Raw genomic sequence first — 18,145 nt, 5'->3', positions numbered from 1 at the left:
GAGGATGGGAAACAGCAGAGGTGCCAGGGCAGTGCCTTGGGGCACTGAACTTTTGACCTCGCTGATGCTGGATCTTGCCTTGTTCACTACTACTTTTTGTGTTTTGTGTGTTAGGAAACCAAAAATCCATCTGCCTACCTTCCCCGTAATGCCCATGGCCTTCATTTTGTGCGCTATCATTCCATGATCGCCTTTGCAAAAGCTGTGTAAATCACATCTGCGTTTTGGTCATCTTCTTCCAATGCCTCCGTAATTCTGTCATGATGGTTTAGCAGCTGTCACTCAGCATGTTTAAAAACAAAAACAAAAACATTCTGGTACACATACAACACCCAAGGTACAATTAAACCACAAAAATATAAGCTACAATACCAAAACACACAACACAAATAAATAATATTATCACATCAAGTTACAAATATACATCCAAGGTAAAATTTAAAAAACAGAATAAAAGCTACTAGCATGAACAAAATACACAATATAAATAAATACTATATCACAGCAAGTTAAAATAGCTTGCATCACCTAAAAACTCATTAAACTGGCTGTTACAAGACTCACCTTAAAAGTTTCCGAAGGTTCCTCTAGGTATCTTCAGTGATTATAAAACCCTAGATTTAAGTGAAAAGGCCAAGCTATGGGCTTAGGCCACAAGTCAAACACAGTGGGGGCAAAAGCACCCTTCTAGCAGAGGATCATGGGTGAGGTTTGTGTACCACATCCTCAGTTGAAGGAGTAGAGCCAAACATCCACATCCAGTAGAACCCTGTGTAACTTGTTGCTAGTATGTAGAACCTGCCACTTCCCTATGTGTCTCAAAAAGCTGCTATTCAAACTAGCAGCCATTTTTATCAGAATCTGTCAGTTCATTTTCCAGGACCCCAACATGGCCCAGACAACAACAGACTTCCACATTCTTGTGCCAGCGTGGAGAGACTATGCATGGTTTCCATCCTTAATATAGTGGTCAAGGTGAGAATACTCAAAATTTGTAGGCAAATCTGGGTAACACGTTTCATATCCATGCATTCTAAAGCACAGTATATCTGATTATTCCTAGACTTGATTGTAAATCTTTATGTTGGCTAATGAGTTTTAACTATGAAACAAAACAAAACGTATATGTAATATTAAGCAAACAATTTATGACAACTGCCACTGTTCCAGAAAATAACTCACTCTTAGGGAGCAATAGGCTAGTAATCCCTTCTCCTGTATATATTACTAAAGTTAAAAATATAAACTTTTGTTTTTTCTTTTTGAGCCACCCTGCTTCGGTGGGATACGGCTGGTTTGTTAAAAGAAGAACTCATTCTTACAATCAACCAAATCCCTACAAAAGGAATAAATTATCAAGTAAATAGTGTTCAATCAACAAATCTCGGAAATAATTCCCTATTTTTTATAAAATCTGGAATGCAGGGCATATCTCATGCCTACTGTTAGCGAGACTGACACAGGATATTAAATAAATATAAATAAATTAATATTTAATGATGAAACACATTTTTAATAAATATCAAACGATATTTTTCAGGGTATTAATAGTGCTGACTAAATGATACTGACTTTTGGTATGCTTCTTAATAGTGGAGCATGTGTAAGACTACGTACATATTAGTATTTAGTCGTAACAGTTGATAACTGTTGAGTTACTTCATGACTTGGGACGTAAAACGAGGTAATCAAGGCTATGTACAATATATATATATATATAAATATATACACGAAAGGCACAAAGAAAATTGGCCTTAAACTTGGAGATGGGACTCAACTATTTGACATGTACAATATACTCAGGAGATTATGACTAGTCCCAGGAGGTTGCAAGGGGATAAACACTTAAAACATTTTTTTATACACAAAGGTTCATTACTTCAGAACAGTAAAAACAAAAAATACTCTCCAAACTTTGCATCACTCCAAAAAAAACTGAAGATGTCACCTTTTAAAATTGTCTTTATAATGGCACACTTCATCAAGTAATTTGTCACTGTTTGAGCTGCAGAACATACACAACAACCTTTCTGAGACAACTTCACACACAAAGAAGATCTGACTTCAGTAAAATTACTAAACAGCTGAGGATTTGTACATTTTTTCTTTTACTTGTACTGAGAAGAAGACCTAACTTGACGTGTTACTGACGGGTTGTACGTGGAGGTTGTTGCTGGTGGGTGAGACGGCTGCAACACTGCCACTTGGCTTGCCAGAAGAGGAAGATGACACTAACTTAGAGATTTCACCATTCATAGTTAGGTTCTTTTCTATTACTGAAAACAAGTCAATGAGGTTTTCCAGACCTAGTAGATACCCATCTTCATGGGTTCCCTCTGACCAAGGGCTACGGTGGGTTATATGTACATTTTCTGGAAGTGGGATGGTCTTGGCAAAGTCTATCATTCTAACTAAGGCTGAAGTGTCATTGTGAACAAACAACAGAGAGCTGCCTATTAGCTGAAAAAAATCATATTTGGTACACATTACAATCAATAGACAGGATTTAATAAATTAATTGATTTAAAATGCATATAAATTTAAATGATCATTTTATTATAAAAAAATATATGAATGTACCAACTCGTTTTTCTCATATACAATACACAATTACTGCCCATGACAATTTTTACCTTCATAAAAAAAAATATCAACTATAATTTAATGAACATACATTCTGATACTAACAGTACATTCAATCTTACAGTACAAATTCAAGTATTCCTGAAACTTATTCATACTCAGCCATTTGTGGTTTCATGGGTCAAGTCTCAGTTCCCGGTACTGCTTCTCAACTTTCCACTTGCCAGATTCACTCTTTCATGGGCCCTATTGTACCTGCTCTTAAAACTATGTATATAACCTGCCTCCACCATATCTTAACTGAGATCATTCCACTGCCCAGCCACACACTACATAACCAAGAAAGTCATTCAGATGGGCAAACAGGAGCCCCTGTTCAATATGACAAGATTCAATTTTTTCCCTGTAGTACTCCACCTTGCACGCCAATACCCTGTTTACAACTGCTCTACAGGCTTCTATATAATCAAAATATACTTCAAGAGTATGCAGTCTACATCACTGATGCTTCGCACTCCTATGAGACCTGAATAGCTGGGCAAGAGGAGAAACATATGAAGGGGCAAAGTCATGAACAGAGTTTTTTTTTTTTTGTGATCAAAGACAGAATTAGTAGGACAATATAGCTAAATTTAAAATCCAATTATATAATATAAACTTTCTAAGATTTTCTTAGGTCTACTCTTGATAAACATTTCATATTAATTATATTTTGTTATCTAGTACACATAAATTTCAGGTAGCTCAGCTGCCCTCTTTCATACACCACTGACATTAATCTTTGCACTTTTGGCTCAATTTCAGTAAATCTGAGAAGAAAAATGATTTTGAATGAAATTTTGCCTTTTGTTTCTTATTCACTTTTTCTTCTTTGCCTGTTCATTTTTTAAGTGGCCCATAATTCGTCAGTTAGTGCCACTCCATCTTCCCCTCTCTTGTACTACCTGCAGTCTGATTACTCACACTGAACTAAGAGCCCCATAATAAAACACAGTGGCATCAATGTAGAACAATATATGGATCACCTCAAGATTCAACCTTCAGATACAACTGAAATATAGTTTGGTAAATTGTTGACTTCACATTTTTTTTTATTTTGCATGGAAACTAACATCAGCCCTAGCTAACACAGGTAAAATTTCAGCAATATTTAAGCAAATATAATTTACCTAACCTATCAGGAATTTTTTTTTTTTTTTTTTTTGTAGGTAGTAGGTTGGTAGACAGCAACCACCCAGGGAGGTACTACCGTCCTGCCAAGTGAGTGTAAAACGGAAGCTTGTAATTATTTTACACGATGGTAGGATTGCTGGTGTCTTTTTTTTTCTGTCTCATACACATGCAAGATTTCAGGTACATCTTGCTACTTCTACTTACACTTAGGTCAAACTACACATACAAGTACCAGCATATATATACACACCCCTCTGGGTTTTCTTCTATTTTCTTTCTAGTTCTTGTTCTTGTTTATTTCCTCTTACCTCCATGGGGAAGTGGAACATAATTCTTCCTCCATAAGCCATGCGTGTTGTAAGAGGTGACTAAAATGCTTGGAGCAAGAGGCTAGTAAACCCTTCTCCTGTATATATTACTAAATGTAAAAGGGGAAACTTTCGTTTTTTCTTTTGGGACACCCCGCTTTGGTGGGATACGACCGGTGTGTTGAAAGAAGAAAGATCAGGAATTTTTGTAACTACTGTATATTATACTGTTTTATATATGGAAACAGGAGAGATGGTAGTAAATCTTCAGGTGATTCCAATCTAAAGAGCAATCCAAAATGCTATTAAGTTAAAATGCCATACTGATTACCACACTGCATTATCCAGCATTTTTTTTTTTTACTTAAGAAAGCTCCCCATTACACTATTATAAAGTTGGATTTAAGTAGAATTTTGAGAATTTCCAAACATTCATCCTTCAGTTATTCTACACTTAAAAAATCTATTTTTAATTAGTTATGATTATTCAGAAAATATATACTACATGAACTTTGCATGTTCACTACAAGGAGTGTTAAACAGATGGATAAATTGGTCAACTGATATATACAGGGGCGTCGTAAGGGGGGTGTGGGGGGGTGACACCATAGAGCCTCTAAAGAAGGTAATACTAATGACCAAAACCATACTGCAGCGACCTAAGAGAAAAATTCTTTGTTTCTACATACCTATTATAGGGTTACAGAGTACAAATAGGCCTATATAAGAAAAATAATTGATTTTGATGATGTGATAGATGATTTTGCAGGATTGAAGGCAAGGAAATGAAATATCAGATTCTTTGAGATATTACCTGTACTCAAGGTTAAATTGGAACTAGTTTTTTCTTTATTTTCCAAGATTTTTTTTTTCACTGTTGAAAATGAATAAATGTTGGATCTGTTGCCTATACTCAAAGTGGTATTTGAGTTTATGTTTCCTCAATATTAGTACGATTATTTATTTTATCATTAATAAAGTTCGGTTTATGGCCGTTAAATGTTCTCATTGCTAAACATTAGTCACTGGGCATGCAGCAGTGACGTAACTGGAGTTTACTACCCCTATCCCCCCACCCTTGGATTTCATGGGGGTGACACCAAAGATTCAGCCCCGGGTGACACCAACCCTAGCGACGCCTCTGGATATATTCAAGGTTTTCAAACCTTATGTATAAATGAAAATGCAAAATAACAGAATAATGATTCCTGGCTGTATAAAAGGTTGTAATTACTTCACTCAATATTATGCACTTTCATTACCATGAAGAGGATTTCTTCACCTTGCATTTGAGGCTTAAAATTTATACATGGTGCTAACTATGCAATAACCCTTTCTCCTGTATAAATTACTAAATTTAAAAAGAAAAACTTTTGTTTTTCTTTTTAGGTCACCCTGCCTCAGTGGGATACGGCCAGTTTGTTGAAAAAAAAAAATATTTTTTTCAACATACCAGCTGTCTCCCACAGAGGCAGAGTGACCTGAAAAAGAAGAAAACTATAGAATTTTCTTCTTTTTACATTTAGTAATTTATACAGGAGAAGGGGTTACTAGCACCTTGCTCCCTACTATGCAATACACCTTAAAATTAAATCTTATCATAATTATCAAAACACATTATTAAATAACTGACCTCATGAGTTTTAAAGAATGTGGATGTTTCCAGTGTGGCTTTAATAGATTTCAGTTGTTGGACATAGCGGGTCTGAAATGTTTCATCAAGTACATTAAGATACAGTATTAGTATTTCTCTTTAGGTGGCTAGTCTGGCATATTGTATGGAGTCAAATGCTGAATACTGTGCGTAATTAGCCTCTTTGCTATTAGAAGCCCTGCAATTAAAAGTGCTAACACTGTACGTAGAGAAACTTTTCTGAAGGTAAATAACACTAAAAATAGGAAATTTGATGGAAAACTTACAGAATTACACAGGCACAATATTGAAGGTCTGGACACAAGAGTGATTTTGCCCATGTTGAGTCCTTTTTTTAAGTCAATTCTATTGCTCACTTCAACCAAATTCTGCTATTTCACCAATATGCCTACCATTCTATTGAGCACAAAAAATTGCCCATTCAACTATCAGAACTACCCTATGAAGTACAGAGAATTTCCTCTGTTCATTAATCACATCCCAGGCCTCTCCTATATTACAATTACCCTCCATTTTGAATTCATCTTCACACAAAAAACCTACTTCTCAGATAATAAAATATAACCACAAACGATTAGTCATGATTGAGGGCATCCCAGTAATTAAAGTAAATCTAGTAAAAACCCATAAAATATACTAGGGGGATGGACCTCATCCATCCTCAGAAAAATCATCAAAAATAGGATATTTCTGCTACTTTGAGCCTGATTTCTGGTCCTGAAACCAACTAAAATAATTTCTATTTCATTATTATGTTTTACATTTTATCAACTGATACCAAAATATTGCCAATACACCTCAAATATGCTGTTTTAAACCAAACACAAGGTCAGAGATTTGCTTTTTCCCTCATGCACTGCATGGGGCAGGATTTAACACCATGCACACTCACTGCACAGACCCACTCTCTCAAGTCTAGGACAAAACTAACTCTTAGGACATATTTGAGAGCACCATGCTTAAAACGTAGATCTACACGAGTGATACTGGCATCAATAACGTAGATATACGTAAGAAACAATGAAAGGCTTAAGATGACTGATCTTTCTGGAAGTGGAGATGAATATAATACAGCATGAACCTTGCAATTATGATAAATTGTAAAGTAATGCTAAAACATGATGCTATTCATGTGAAAGAAATCATGAGCCTAGAAAATGTCCAACCTAGAGAGAAATAAGGGGTAAATGTGGAAGGGAAATCATATGGCAAATTTTTGTAATTAAAAGTTACAAAAATTGACACCATAATGCCAGAGGAGAACTTTAGTAATAAAAATTGTAGAAAATGTTTGTACAGTTAGCTGTAATACAATAAGAAGCAGGATAATTTTAGGCTGTATTATGGGAAAATGATTGGAAAAGTCATCAAAGCATAACTGAAAGATATGGGGTGTATCAATTAGGATTCAAAACTCAACTATTATATGAAAGGTAAACACAGGAAAATATGTATCATCAATTAGTCACCAGACCTGGCTTTAGGTAAAACAGATGACAGGTGCATATTTAAGACTACAGTGCACTACAGCATATTACCAACCTTTAAGTTAACCTATAAGGTCTATTGCTGCTTTGAAAAAAAAAGCAGGTATATTTAAAGGAATATTTCCATAATACTCTTTTATTTGCTACAACATACAAGAGGAGCTGGAGACAGTGCAGGCAACAGACCTCTTTCTGTACCACCTAAATTCATTGTTGATCATGGTTAATTTTTCTTTTAACACATCGGCCGTTTCCCATTAAGGCAGGATGACCCAAAACGAAAGAAAAAACTTCCATCTTCATTCAACTTTCACTATCATTCATACTGTCTTCACAGAGGAGCTCAGATACAACAGTTTAGTTGTCCCTCCAAACTGCCAATATCCTAAACCCCTCCTTTAAAGTGCAGGCATTGTACTTCCCACTTCCAGGACTCAAGTCTGGCTGACCAGTTTCCTTGAATCCCTTCGCAAAATATTACCCTACTCACACTCCAACAGCTCATCAGGTCCCAAAAACCATTCATCTCCATTCACTCCTATCTAACATGTAGACAGCCTGTACTGTCTGCATAGACAGCCTATGCTGCCTGCCAGCTGAGTTCACATTTCGCACCATGCTCGTGCTGCCACCTGTAGGCCTCTCAGTGGGCATGCCACTTGATACGGCATCACCCTACCACTCTCTCAGCGGCCTTCACTCAGTCAACACGGCCTACTCCTCTCTCCCTCGCTGGGCATGGCCCTCCCAGGCCATGGGCACAAACACACTGCCTGTGTACCCACGATATCGCAAATAAAGTAAGAAGCCTCCGAAGCCTTATCATTGAACCCCGCCTGCAACAACGTGACACAAACACGCTCATGCATGCTTACTGGAAGTCCAAGCCCCTTGTCTACAAAACATCCTTTACCCCCTTCCTCCAACCTCTCTTAAGACAACCCCTACCCCGCCTTCCTTCCCCTACAGATTTATACGTTCTCCAAGTCATTCTACTTTGTTCCATCCTCTCTAAATGACCAAACTACTTCAATAACCCCTCTTCTTAGTAACTCCACACCTCTTCCTAATTTCCACACTATGAATTCTCTGCATAATATTTACACCACACATTGCCCTTAGACATGACATCTCCACTCTAAACTTAATCTGTCATATTCAAACAATACTTCATCCTTCAAATGCATTATTAACCCTTAAACTGTCCAAATGTATATCTACATTCACGTGCATAGTACTCCAACCTTTATTTTCCCCATTTGAAAGCATGTAAAAAAAAACGCAGATTTACGTTCGGAACCCTGCGCACGTGAACATAGATCTATGTTTGAACAGTTTAAGGGTTAAGAAATAAAATATTCTGATAAAAGAGACAAACAAGAAAAAGCATTCAAGAAGCACATTAAACATTTTATGAATACTCTATCTTCTTAATTTTTGCAATCCTAAATTGCCAACCCCAACACACTTTGATGAAGTCATCACATGAGCTTACCAATAATGCTGAGTGTTCTGAAAATCATTTTTTTTCTTTTAGGGGAAAGGAGGGGAAAGGGATGTAGTATTTATCACACAAAACAAACAACTTTATTTCTTTGTTTGGTAAAGTTGTTTGTTTGTATACAAAGTGTAGTTTACATGTAATAAAATATTGTTAAACACAAAGAAAGCCACTAGCATGCATGTACATTTTGGGTCAAGTACATTTTTTGTCAACAAGATCCAAAACTTGACAAAAATCTCCATTTTATAGGGAAAGTGTACTTAAAATTATTTTCCCAAAAGGCATCTCTAATTATTATTGACAGAATGGTTTTTGGGTTTTGACGAGTTGTTGGAGTGTAGGCAAGGTAACATATTTTGAAGGGATTCAGGAAACCAGTTAACTAGCTAGATCTGAGTCCTGGAGGTGAGAAATACAGTGCCTGCACTCTGAAGGAGGGCTGGGGATATTTGCAATTTGGAGGGGCAGCTGAACTGTAGTATCTGCACACCTCTGGCAAGACAGTGATAGAGTGAATGATGGTGAATGTTTCTTTTTCGGGTCACCCACCTTGGTGGGAAACAGCCAGTGTTAAAAAAGAGATTTTTTTTTTTTTTTCAACAAGTCGGCTGTCTCCCACCGAGGCAGGGTGACCCAAAAAAGAAAGAAAATCCCCAAAAAGAAAATACTTTCATCATCATTCAACACTTTCACCACACTCGCACATTATCACTGTTTTTGCAGAGGTGCTCAGAATACAACAGTTTAGAAGCATACACATATAAAGATACACAACATATCCCTCCAAACTGCCAATATCCCACACCCCTCCTTTAAAGTGCAGGCACTGTACTTCCCATTTCCAGGACTCAAGTCCGACTATATGAAAATAACCGGTTTCCCTGAATCCCTTCACTAAATATTACCCTGCTCACACTCCAACAGATCATCAGGTCCCAAGTACCATTCGTCTCCATTCACTCCTATCTAACACGCTCACGCACGCTTGCTGGAAGTCCAAGCCCCTTGCCCACAAAACCTCCTTTACCCCCTCTCTCCAACCCTTTTGAGGACGACCCCTACCCCGCCTTCCTTCCCTTATAGATTTATATGCTTTCCATGTCATTCTACTTTGATCCATTCTCTGTAAATGACCAAACCACCTCAACAACCCCTCTTCTGCCCTCTGACTAATACTTTTATTAACTCCACACCTTTTCCTAATTTCCACACTCCGAATTTTCTGCATAATATTTACACCACACATTGCCCTTAAACAGGACATCTCCACTGCCTCCAACCGTCTCCTCGCTGCTGCATTTACAACCCAAGCTTCACACTCATATAAGAGTGTTGGTACTACTATACTTTCATACATTCCCTTCTTTGCCTCCATAGATAACGTTTTTTGACTCCACATATACCTCAACGCACCACTCACCTTTTTTCCCTCATCAATTCTATGATTAACCTCATCCTTCATAAATCCATCCGCCGACACGTCAACTCCCAAGTATCTGAAAACATTCACTTCTTCCATACTCCTCCTCCCCAATTTGATATCCAATTTTTCTTTATCTAAATCATTTGATACCCTCATCACCTTACTCTTTTCTATGTTCACTTTCAACTTTCTACCTTTACACACATTTCCAAACTCATCCACTAACCTTTGCAATTTTTCTTTAGAATCTCCCATAAGCACAGTATCATCAGCAAAAAGTAACTGTGTCAATTCCCATTTTGAATTTGATTCCCCAAAATTTAATCCCACCCCTCTCCCAAACACCCTGGCATTTACTTCCTTTACAACCCCATCTATAAATATATTAAACAACCATGGTGACATTACACATCCCTGTCTAAGACCTACTTTTACCGGGAAGTAGTCTCCCTCTCTTCTACACACCCTAACCTGAGCCTCACTATCCTCATAAAAACTCTTTACAGCATTTAATAACTTACCACCTATTCCATATACTTGCAACATCTGCCACATTGCTCCTCTATCCACTCTATCATATGCCTTTTCTAAATCCATAAATGCAATAAAAACTTCCCTACCTTTATCTAAATACTGTTCACTTACATGCTTCAATGTAAACACTTGATCTACACATCCCCTACCCACTCTGAAGCCTCCCTGCTCATCTGCAATCCTACATTCTGTCTTACCTCTAATTCTTTCAATTATAACCCTACCGTACACTTTTCCTGGTATACTCAGTAAACTTATTCCTCTATAATTTTTACAGTCTCTTTTGTCCCCTTTCCCTTTATATAAAGGGACTATACATGCTCTCCGCCAATCCCTAGGTACCTTCCCCTCTTTCATACATTTATTAAACAAAAGTACCAACCACTCCAACACTATATCCCCCCCTGCTTTTAACATTTCTGTCATGATCCCATCAGTTCCAGCTGCTTTATCCTCTTTCATTCTACGTAATGCCTCACGTACCTCCCCCACACTTACATTCTGCTCTTCTCCACTCCTAAAAGATGGTATACCTCCCTGACCAGTGCATGAAATTACTGCCTCTGTTTCTTCCTTAACATTTAAAAGTTCCTCAAAATATTCTCGCCATCTACCTAATACCTCCCTCTCCCCATCTACTAACTCCCCTACTCTGTTTTTAACTGACAAATCCATACTTTCCCTAGGCTTTCTTAACTTGTTTAACTCACTCCAAAATTTTTTCTTATTTTCATTAAAATTTCTTGACAGTAACTCTCCCACAATATATTAGGTAAAAGGAGCAAGGGGCTAGTAACCTCTTCTCCTATATAAATTACTAAATTTAAAAAGAAAAACTTTCGTTTCTCTCTTTAGGTCACCCTGCCTTGGTGGGATACAGCCGGAGTGTTGAAAAAAAAGTTAGGTAAAAGGATACATGTACAGCCTCTCCTCACTTAACAACGGAGTTCCATTCCTATGACCACGTCGTTAAAAGAATTCATCACTAAGTGAGGAGCATACTACAATAGTAGTGGGTTTGTGTCAACCATCTTTGATATAATAATAATATTTTTATTTACTACAAGTACTTGTACATGGTATACAGGCCTAGATGACATACTACTATGTAGAAAGTCCCTTGTTTTATCTCAGGATACGACCCACACTAGTCAACTAACACCCAGGTACCCATTTTAAACTGATGGGTGAACAGGGACAGGGATAGAAGATGTCTTATGGAAATAAGTCCCTAATGTTTTCCAGCTGTACCAGAGGAGATTTGAACCCCGGACCTCAGTGTGTGAGCTGAGTGTGCTAGTGATCGAGCTACGGGTCACCTTTCCACCATTTATAACATTTTTTAGTATATTTTTAAATGTTTATACAGTAGTGTACTCTATACTGTAATAAATAGAATAGAGGAAATCAGCTCTAGTATACATTATTCAGGTATGCATACTGGTCAGAGAGCCTGTCGTAAGTCCGAGTCACCAGAAAACGAGTACGTACTACGTCGCTAAGTAAGGAGAGGCTGTATAACTAATGTGACAATTTATTGCAGCAACATTTAGCTCTACATGAACTTTATCAAGCTTGACAAAGCAAAATGTTGCCACAGTAAATGCACACAAGTCCTTTTGTCTACGAAATTACTGAGTAAAAGGGGTCTACAAGTCCTTTTACCTAACAAATTATAGAGAAAAGGGGGTCTATTTAAAATTAGGCTTTCCTTAGTGAAAATTTGCTTGAGACAACTTTTTACTGGAATGCAAAACCATTGCTAAGTGGGGGATTTCTATAACCTATTAAATTACCTTAATTACAACAAATATGAAGATATCTCCTAGGTAGTACGTTGGTAGACAACAACTGCCCAGGGAGGTACAACCACCCTGCTAAGGGAGTGTAAAACAGAAACCTGTAACTGTTTTACATGTTGGAAGGATTGCTGTTTTTTTTTTTTTTTTTTTTTTTTTTTGTCTCATAAACATGCGCGGTCTCCTTGGGGAAGTGGAACAGAATTCTTCCTCCGTAAGCCATGCGTGTCGTAAGAGATGGCTAAAATGCCGGGAGCAAGGGGCTAGTAACCCCTTCTCCTGCATATATTACTAAATTTAAAAGGCGAAACTTTCGTTTTTTTTCTTTTGGGTCACCCCCACCTCAGTGGGATACGGCTGGTGCGTTGAAAGAAGAAGAAACATGCACGGTTTCTGGTATATCTTGCTACTTCTACTTACACTTAGGTCACACTACACATACATGTCTTTCTTTCTTTCAACAAACTGGCCGTATCCCACCGAGGCAGGGTGGCCCAATAAGAAAAACAAAAGTTTCTCTTTTCAAATTTAGTAATTTATACAGAAGGGGTTACTAGCCCTTTGCTCCCGGCATTTTAGTCGCCTCTTACAACATGCATGGCTTACGGAGGAAGAATTCTGTTCCACTTCCCCATGGAGATAAGAGGAAATAAACAAGAACAAGAACTAGAAAGAATATAGCAGAAAACTCAAGAGGGGTGTGTATATATATAAGCGACTATTGGCAGAAAAGTGGGCTAGTGCAAAGATGAGTAGTGGAGGGGTTGAAGAGGGTTGGAATAGTTTTAAAAATGCAGTATTAGAATGTGGGGCAGAAGTTTGTGGTTATAGGAGGGTGGGGGCAGGAGGAAAGAGGAGTGATTGGTGGAATGATGAAGTAAAGGGTGTGATAAAAGAGAAAAAGGTAGCTTATGAGAGGTTTTTACAAAGCAGAAGTGTTATAAGAAGAGCAGAGTATATGGAGAGTAAAAGAAAGGTGAAGAGAGTGGTGAGAGAGTGCAAAAGGAGAGCAGATGATAGAGTGGGAGAGGCACTGTCAAGAAATTTTAATGAAAATAAGAAAAAATTTTGGAGTGAGTTAAACAAGTTAAGAAAGCCTAGGGAAAGTATGGATTTGTCAGTTAAAAACAGAGTAGGGGAGTTAGTAGATGGGGAGAGGGAGGTATTAGGTAGATGGCGAGAATATTTTGAGGAACTTTTAAATGTTGAGGAAGAAAGGGAGGCGGTAATTTCATGCACTGGCCAGGGAGGTATACCATCTTTTAGGAGTGAAGAAGAGCAGAATGTAAGTGTGGTGGAGGTACGTGAGGCATTACGTAGAATGAAAGGGGGTAAAGCAGCTGGAACTGATGGGATCATGACAGAAATGTTAAAAGCAGGGGGGGATATAGTGTTGGAGTGGTTGGTACTTTTGTTTAATAAATGTATGAAAGAGGGGAAGGTACCTAGGGATTGGCAGAGAGCATGTATAGTCCCTTTATATAAAGGGAAAGGGGACAAAAGAGATTGTAAAAATTATAGAGGAATAAGTTTACTGAGTATACCAGGAAAAGTATACGGTAGGGTTATAATTGAAAGAATTAGAGGTAAGACAGAATGTAGGATTGCGGATGAGCAGGGAGGCTTCAGAGTGGGTAGGGGATGTGTAGATCAAGTGTTTACATTGAAGCATATATGTGAACAGTATTTAGATAAAGGTAGGGAAGTTTTTATTGCATTTATGGATTTAGAAAAGGCATATGATAGAGTGGATAGAGGAGCAATGTGGCAGATGTTGCAAGTATATGGAATAGGTGGTAAGTTACTAAATGCTGTAAAGAGCTTTTATGAGGATAGTGAGGCTCAGGTTAGGGTGTGTAGAAGAGAGGGAGAATACTTCCCGGTAAAAGTAGGTCTTAGACAGGGATGTGTAATGTCACCATGGTTGTTTAATATATTTATAGATGGGGTTGTAAAAGAAGTAAATGCTAGGGTGTTCGGGAGAGGGGTGGGATTAAATTATGGGGAATCAAATTCAAAATGGGAATTGACACAGTTACTTTTTGTTGATGATACTGTGCTTATGGGAGATTCTAAAGAAAAATTGCAAAGGTTAGTGGATGAGTTTGAGAATGTGTGTAAAGGTAGAAAGTTGAAAGTGAACATAGAAAAGAGTAAGGTGATGAGGGTATCAAATGATTTAGATAAAGAAAAATTGGATATCAAATTGGGGAGGAGGAGTATGGAAGAAGTGAATGTTTTCAGATACTTGGGAGTTGACGTGTCGGCGGATGGATTTATGAAGGACTGAGGTTAATCATAGAATTGACGAGGGAAAAAAGGTGAGTGGTGCATTGAGGTATATGTGGAGTCAAAAAACGTTATCTATGGAGGCAAAGAAGGGAATGTATGAAAGTATAGTAGTACCAACACTCTTATATGGATGTGAAGCTTGGGTGGTAAATGCAGCAGCGAGGAGACGGTTGGAGGCAGTGGAGACGTCCTGTCTAAGGGCAATGTGTGGTGTAAATATTATGCAGAAAATTCGGAGTGTGGAAATTAGGAGAAGGTGTGGAGTTAATAAAAGCATTAGTCAGAGGGCAGAAGAGGGGTTGTTAAGGTGGTTTGGTCATTTAGAGAGAATGGATCAAAGTAGAATGACATGGAAAGCATATAAATCTATAGGGGAAGGAAGGAGGGGTAGGGGTCGTCCTCGAAAGGGTTGGAAAGAGGGGGTAAAGGAGGTTTTGTGGGCGAGGGGCTTGGACTTCCAGCAAGCGTGCATGAGCGTGTTAGATAGGAGTGAATGGAGACAAATGATACTTGGGACCTGACGATCTGTTGGAGTGTGAGCAGGGTAATATTTAGTGAAGCGATTCAGGGAACCCGGTTATTTTCATATAGTCGGACTTGAGTCCTGGAAATGGGAAGTACAATGCCTGCACTTTAAAGGAGGGGTTTGGGATATTGGCAGTTTGGAGGGATATGTTGTGTATCTTTATACGTATATGCTTCTAAACTGTTGTATTCTGAGCACCTCTGGAAAAGCAGTGATAATGTGTGAGTGTGGTGAAAGTGTTGAATGATGATGAAAGTATTTTCTTCTTGGGGATTTTCTTTCTTTTTTGGGTCACCCTGCCTCAGTGGGAGACGGCCAACTTGTTGAGAAAAAAAAAAAAAAAATAACATATATATGTAGTGTGACCTAAGTGTAAGTAAAAGTAGCAAGACGTACCTGAAATCTTCCACGTTTATGAGACAGAAAAAAGGACACCAGCAGTCCTACCATCATGTAAAACAATTACAGGCTTTCGTTTTACACTCACTTGGCAGGACGGTAGTACCTCCCTGGGCGGCTGCTGTCTACCAACCTACTACCTAGAACACATACATGTACAAGCATATATATACACACACCTCTGGGGTTTCTTCTATTTACTCACTGGTTCTTGTTCTTGTTTATCTTCACTTATCTCCATGGGGAAGTGGAACAGAATTCTTCCTCTGCAAGTTATGCGTATCGTAAGAAGCGACTAAAATGCTGGGAGCAAGTGGCTAGTAACCCCTTCTCCTGTATATATTACTAAATTTAAAAGGAGAAACTTTCACTTTTACTTCAGGCCACACTGTCTCAATGGGATATGGCCGGTTTGTTTAAAGAAGATTTCTGATAAATTTGTTAGGAGAACACTTTATTACTGGTGAAAAACTGTATTGGAAGGCTTAATAAAACACTAAAATAAGACTGATAAACTGATCACAATTTGTAACAAATAAGTTTTTTTTGGTGCTGCCATACTGGAATGAACCAACTTAATTGCACCTTCAAAGAACAATCTATATAAGGCAGTTCAGAAAAGTCATTATTACTTATTTTTAATGGTAATCAATAAAACTGCACATAAATAATAAAATTCAACTTACAGCAGCATGAGAGTAACCTTGTAAAAAACTGTTGAGAGCTGCAAGAACTTGTTCTCGTGTCCTTGTTGTCTTGAAGTCCTTGCTGGATGTGCCATCGCCTCTTCTTACTCCTTCTATTCGGAATCCTTGTGTAGCTGTAGAGGATATGGTTTCTCGCCATACCATGTACCTGCAATAATTAAAATTGTAATTAATTTTGGAATTCAAAGATATCCCCAAAAAAAGATATATACTGTACACTGGTTATGTTGGATTTAGTATTATACCAATAATACTATACCCAAGTATACTATCATTGGTATAATCTATATATACATATTGCATTTTTATTATTATTATAATTATTAGAAAATAATCTGGGGATAAGGATAAACTCATAGACCTCATATAGTAACTGGGGAATGGCACATAAATAACCTGCACAAAAGAGATAGAAACCTGCAAATAACCTGCGCAAAAGAGATGGAAACCTGCAAATAACCTACACATAAGAGATAGTAACCTGCAAATAACCTGCACATCAGAGACAGAAACCTGCAAATAACCTGCACATCAGAGATAGAAACTTATGATGATATTTCGGTTTGACTTGGGCCAAAACATAGTCACAGTATTGTGCCTTTTCATTCTTTTTGAGAAATAATCAGTCTTGATCCAAGGAAGGGAAGGATGGGTCTAGTTCCTTGAATCACGAAGCCCTCACTAGCATCAAGGCACCTCCTTAAAGATATTACTGTCAAAACATAAACAGGAATATATATTAGGTATAAAATAAGCAGCAATTTTATTTATGGAGTTGATATTTATTGGATTATTTACCCCTTCTGTATAGTTCTATAAAACTGGCATTTACACTCAACATTTATAGTACGTGTAAATGTTAGAAACATGTAGTGTATTGCACCTGAAGGACTCGGGTTCAATCCTGGCATGTTTCCTTACACTTATTGTCCTTGTTCACCTAGCAGTAAGTAGGCACCTGGTTGTTAGTCACTTGTTGTCGATTGCATCCTAGAGAGGTTCAGAGGACCCTCAATGAAAGTAAGCCAAACAAAGTGGCTTTCTTGGGTTGTGATGGATTACTAACACTCCAGGTTACTAATTTAAATAAAATCATTTATGTTATAAAGTAGCAGCAGCCATTAGGATAATGAATACATTAAGTAAAAAAATCTGTATTTCAACCCTGCACATAGATGACAGAGATATTTCCACAACCATGACAATGAGCACTGGATTACCTCTGGTAACATTTTTTATTTTTTTTTTATTATCACACCGGCCGATTCCCACCAAGGCAGGGTGGCCCGAAAAAGAAAAACTTTCACCATCATTCACTCCATCACTGTCTTGCCAGAAGGGTGCTTTACACTACAGTTTTTAAACTGCAACATTAACACCCCTCCTTCAGAGTGCAGGCACTGTACTTCCCATCTCCAGGACTCAAGTCCGGCCTGCCGGTTTCCCTGAATCCCTTCATAAATGTTACTTTGCTCACACTCCAACAGCACGTCAAGTATTAAAAACCATTTGTCTCCATTCACTCCTATCAAACACGCTCACGCATGCCTGCTGGAAGTCCAAGCCCCTCGCACACAAAACCTCCTTTACCCCCTCCCTCCAACCCTTCCTAGGCCGACCCCTACCCCGCCTTCCTTCCACTACAGACTGATACACTCTTGAAGTCATTCTGTTTCGCTCCATTCTCTCTACATGTCCGAACCACCTCAACAACCCTTCCTCAGCCCTCTGGACAACAGTTTTGGTAATCCCGCAC

The 18,145-nt window shown here is 38.1% G+C and overlaps 1 protein-coding gene across 2 annotated transcripts in view; it reads right to left on the bottom strand.

Moving 5' to 3' along the window:
- Window positions 1-1,480: 1,480 nt before the first annotated feature.
- Window positions 1,481-18,145, bottom strand: part of LOC128694255 (uncharacterized) — a 591,702-nt gene continuing 575,037 nt past the window's right edge. For both annotated transcript variants that reach the window (XM_070093572.1, XM_070093573.1), the window contains 3 exons: window positions 16,369-16,537; window positions 5,698-5,769; window positions 1,481-2,460 (listed from right to left, as the gene is read on the bottom strand). In XM_070093572.1, coding sequence (XP_069949673.1) covers window positions 2,131-2,460; window positions 5,698-5,769; window positions 16,369-16,537 — 571 coding nt within the window. In that variant the 3' untranslated portion in view covers window positions 1,481-2,130. The remainder of the gene's footprint in view (window positions 2,461-5,697; window positions 5,770-16,368; window positions 16,538-18,145) is intronic.

This window comes from Cherax quadricarinatus, chromosome 43 (genome assembly GCF_038502225.1).
Source record: "Cherax quadricarinatus isolate ZL_2023a chromosome 43, ASM3850222v1, whole genome shotgun sequence".
In the NCBI taxonomy this organism is placed as follows: Eukaryota; Metazoa; Arthropoda; class Malacostraca; order Decapoda; family Parastacidae; genus Cherax; species Cherax quadricarinatus.
Note: the sequence above shows the minus strand (reverse complement) of the source record. Positions and strands in the feature narration are given on the sequence as shown.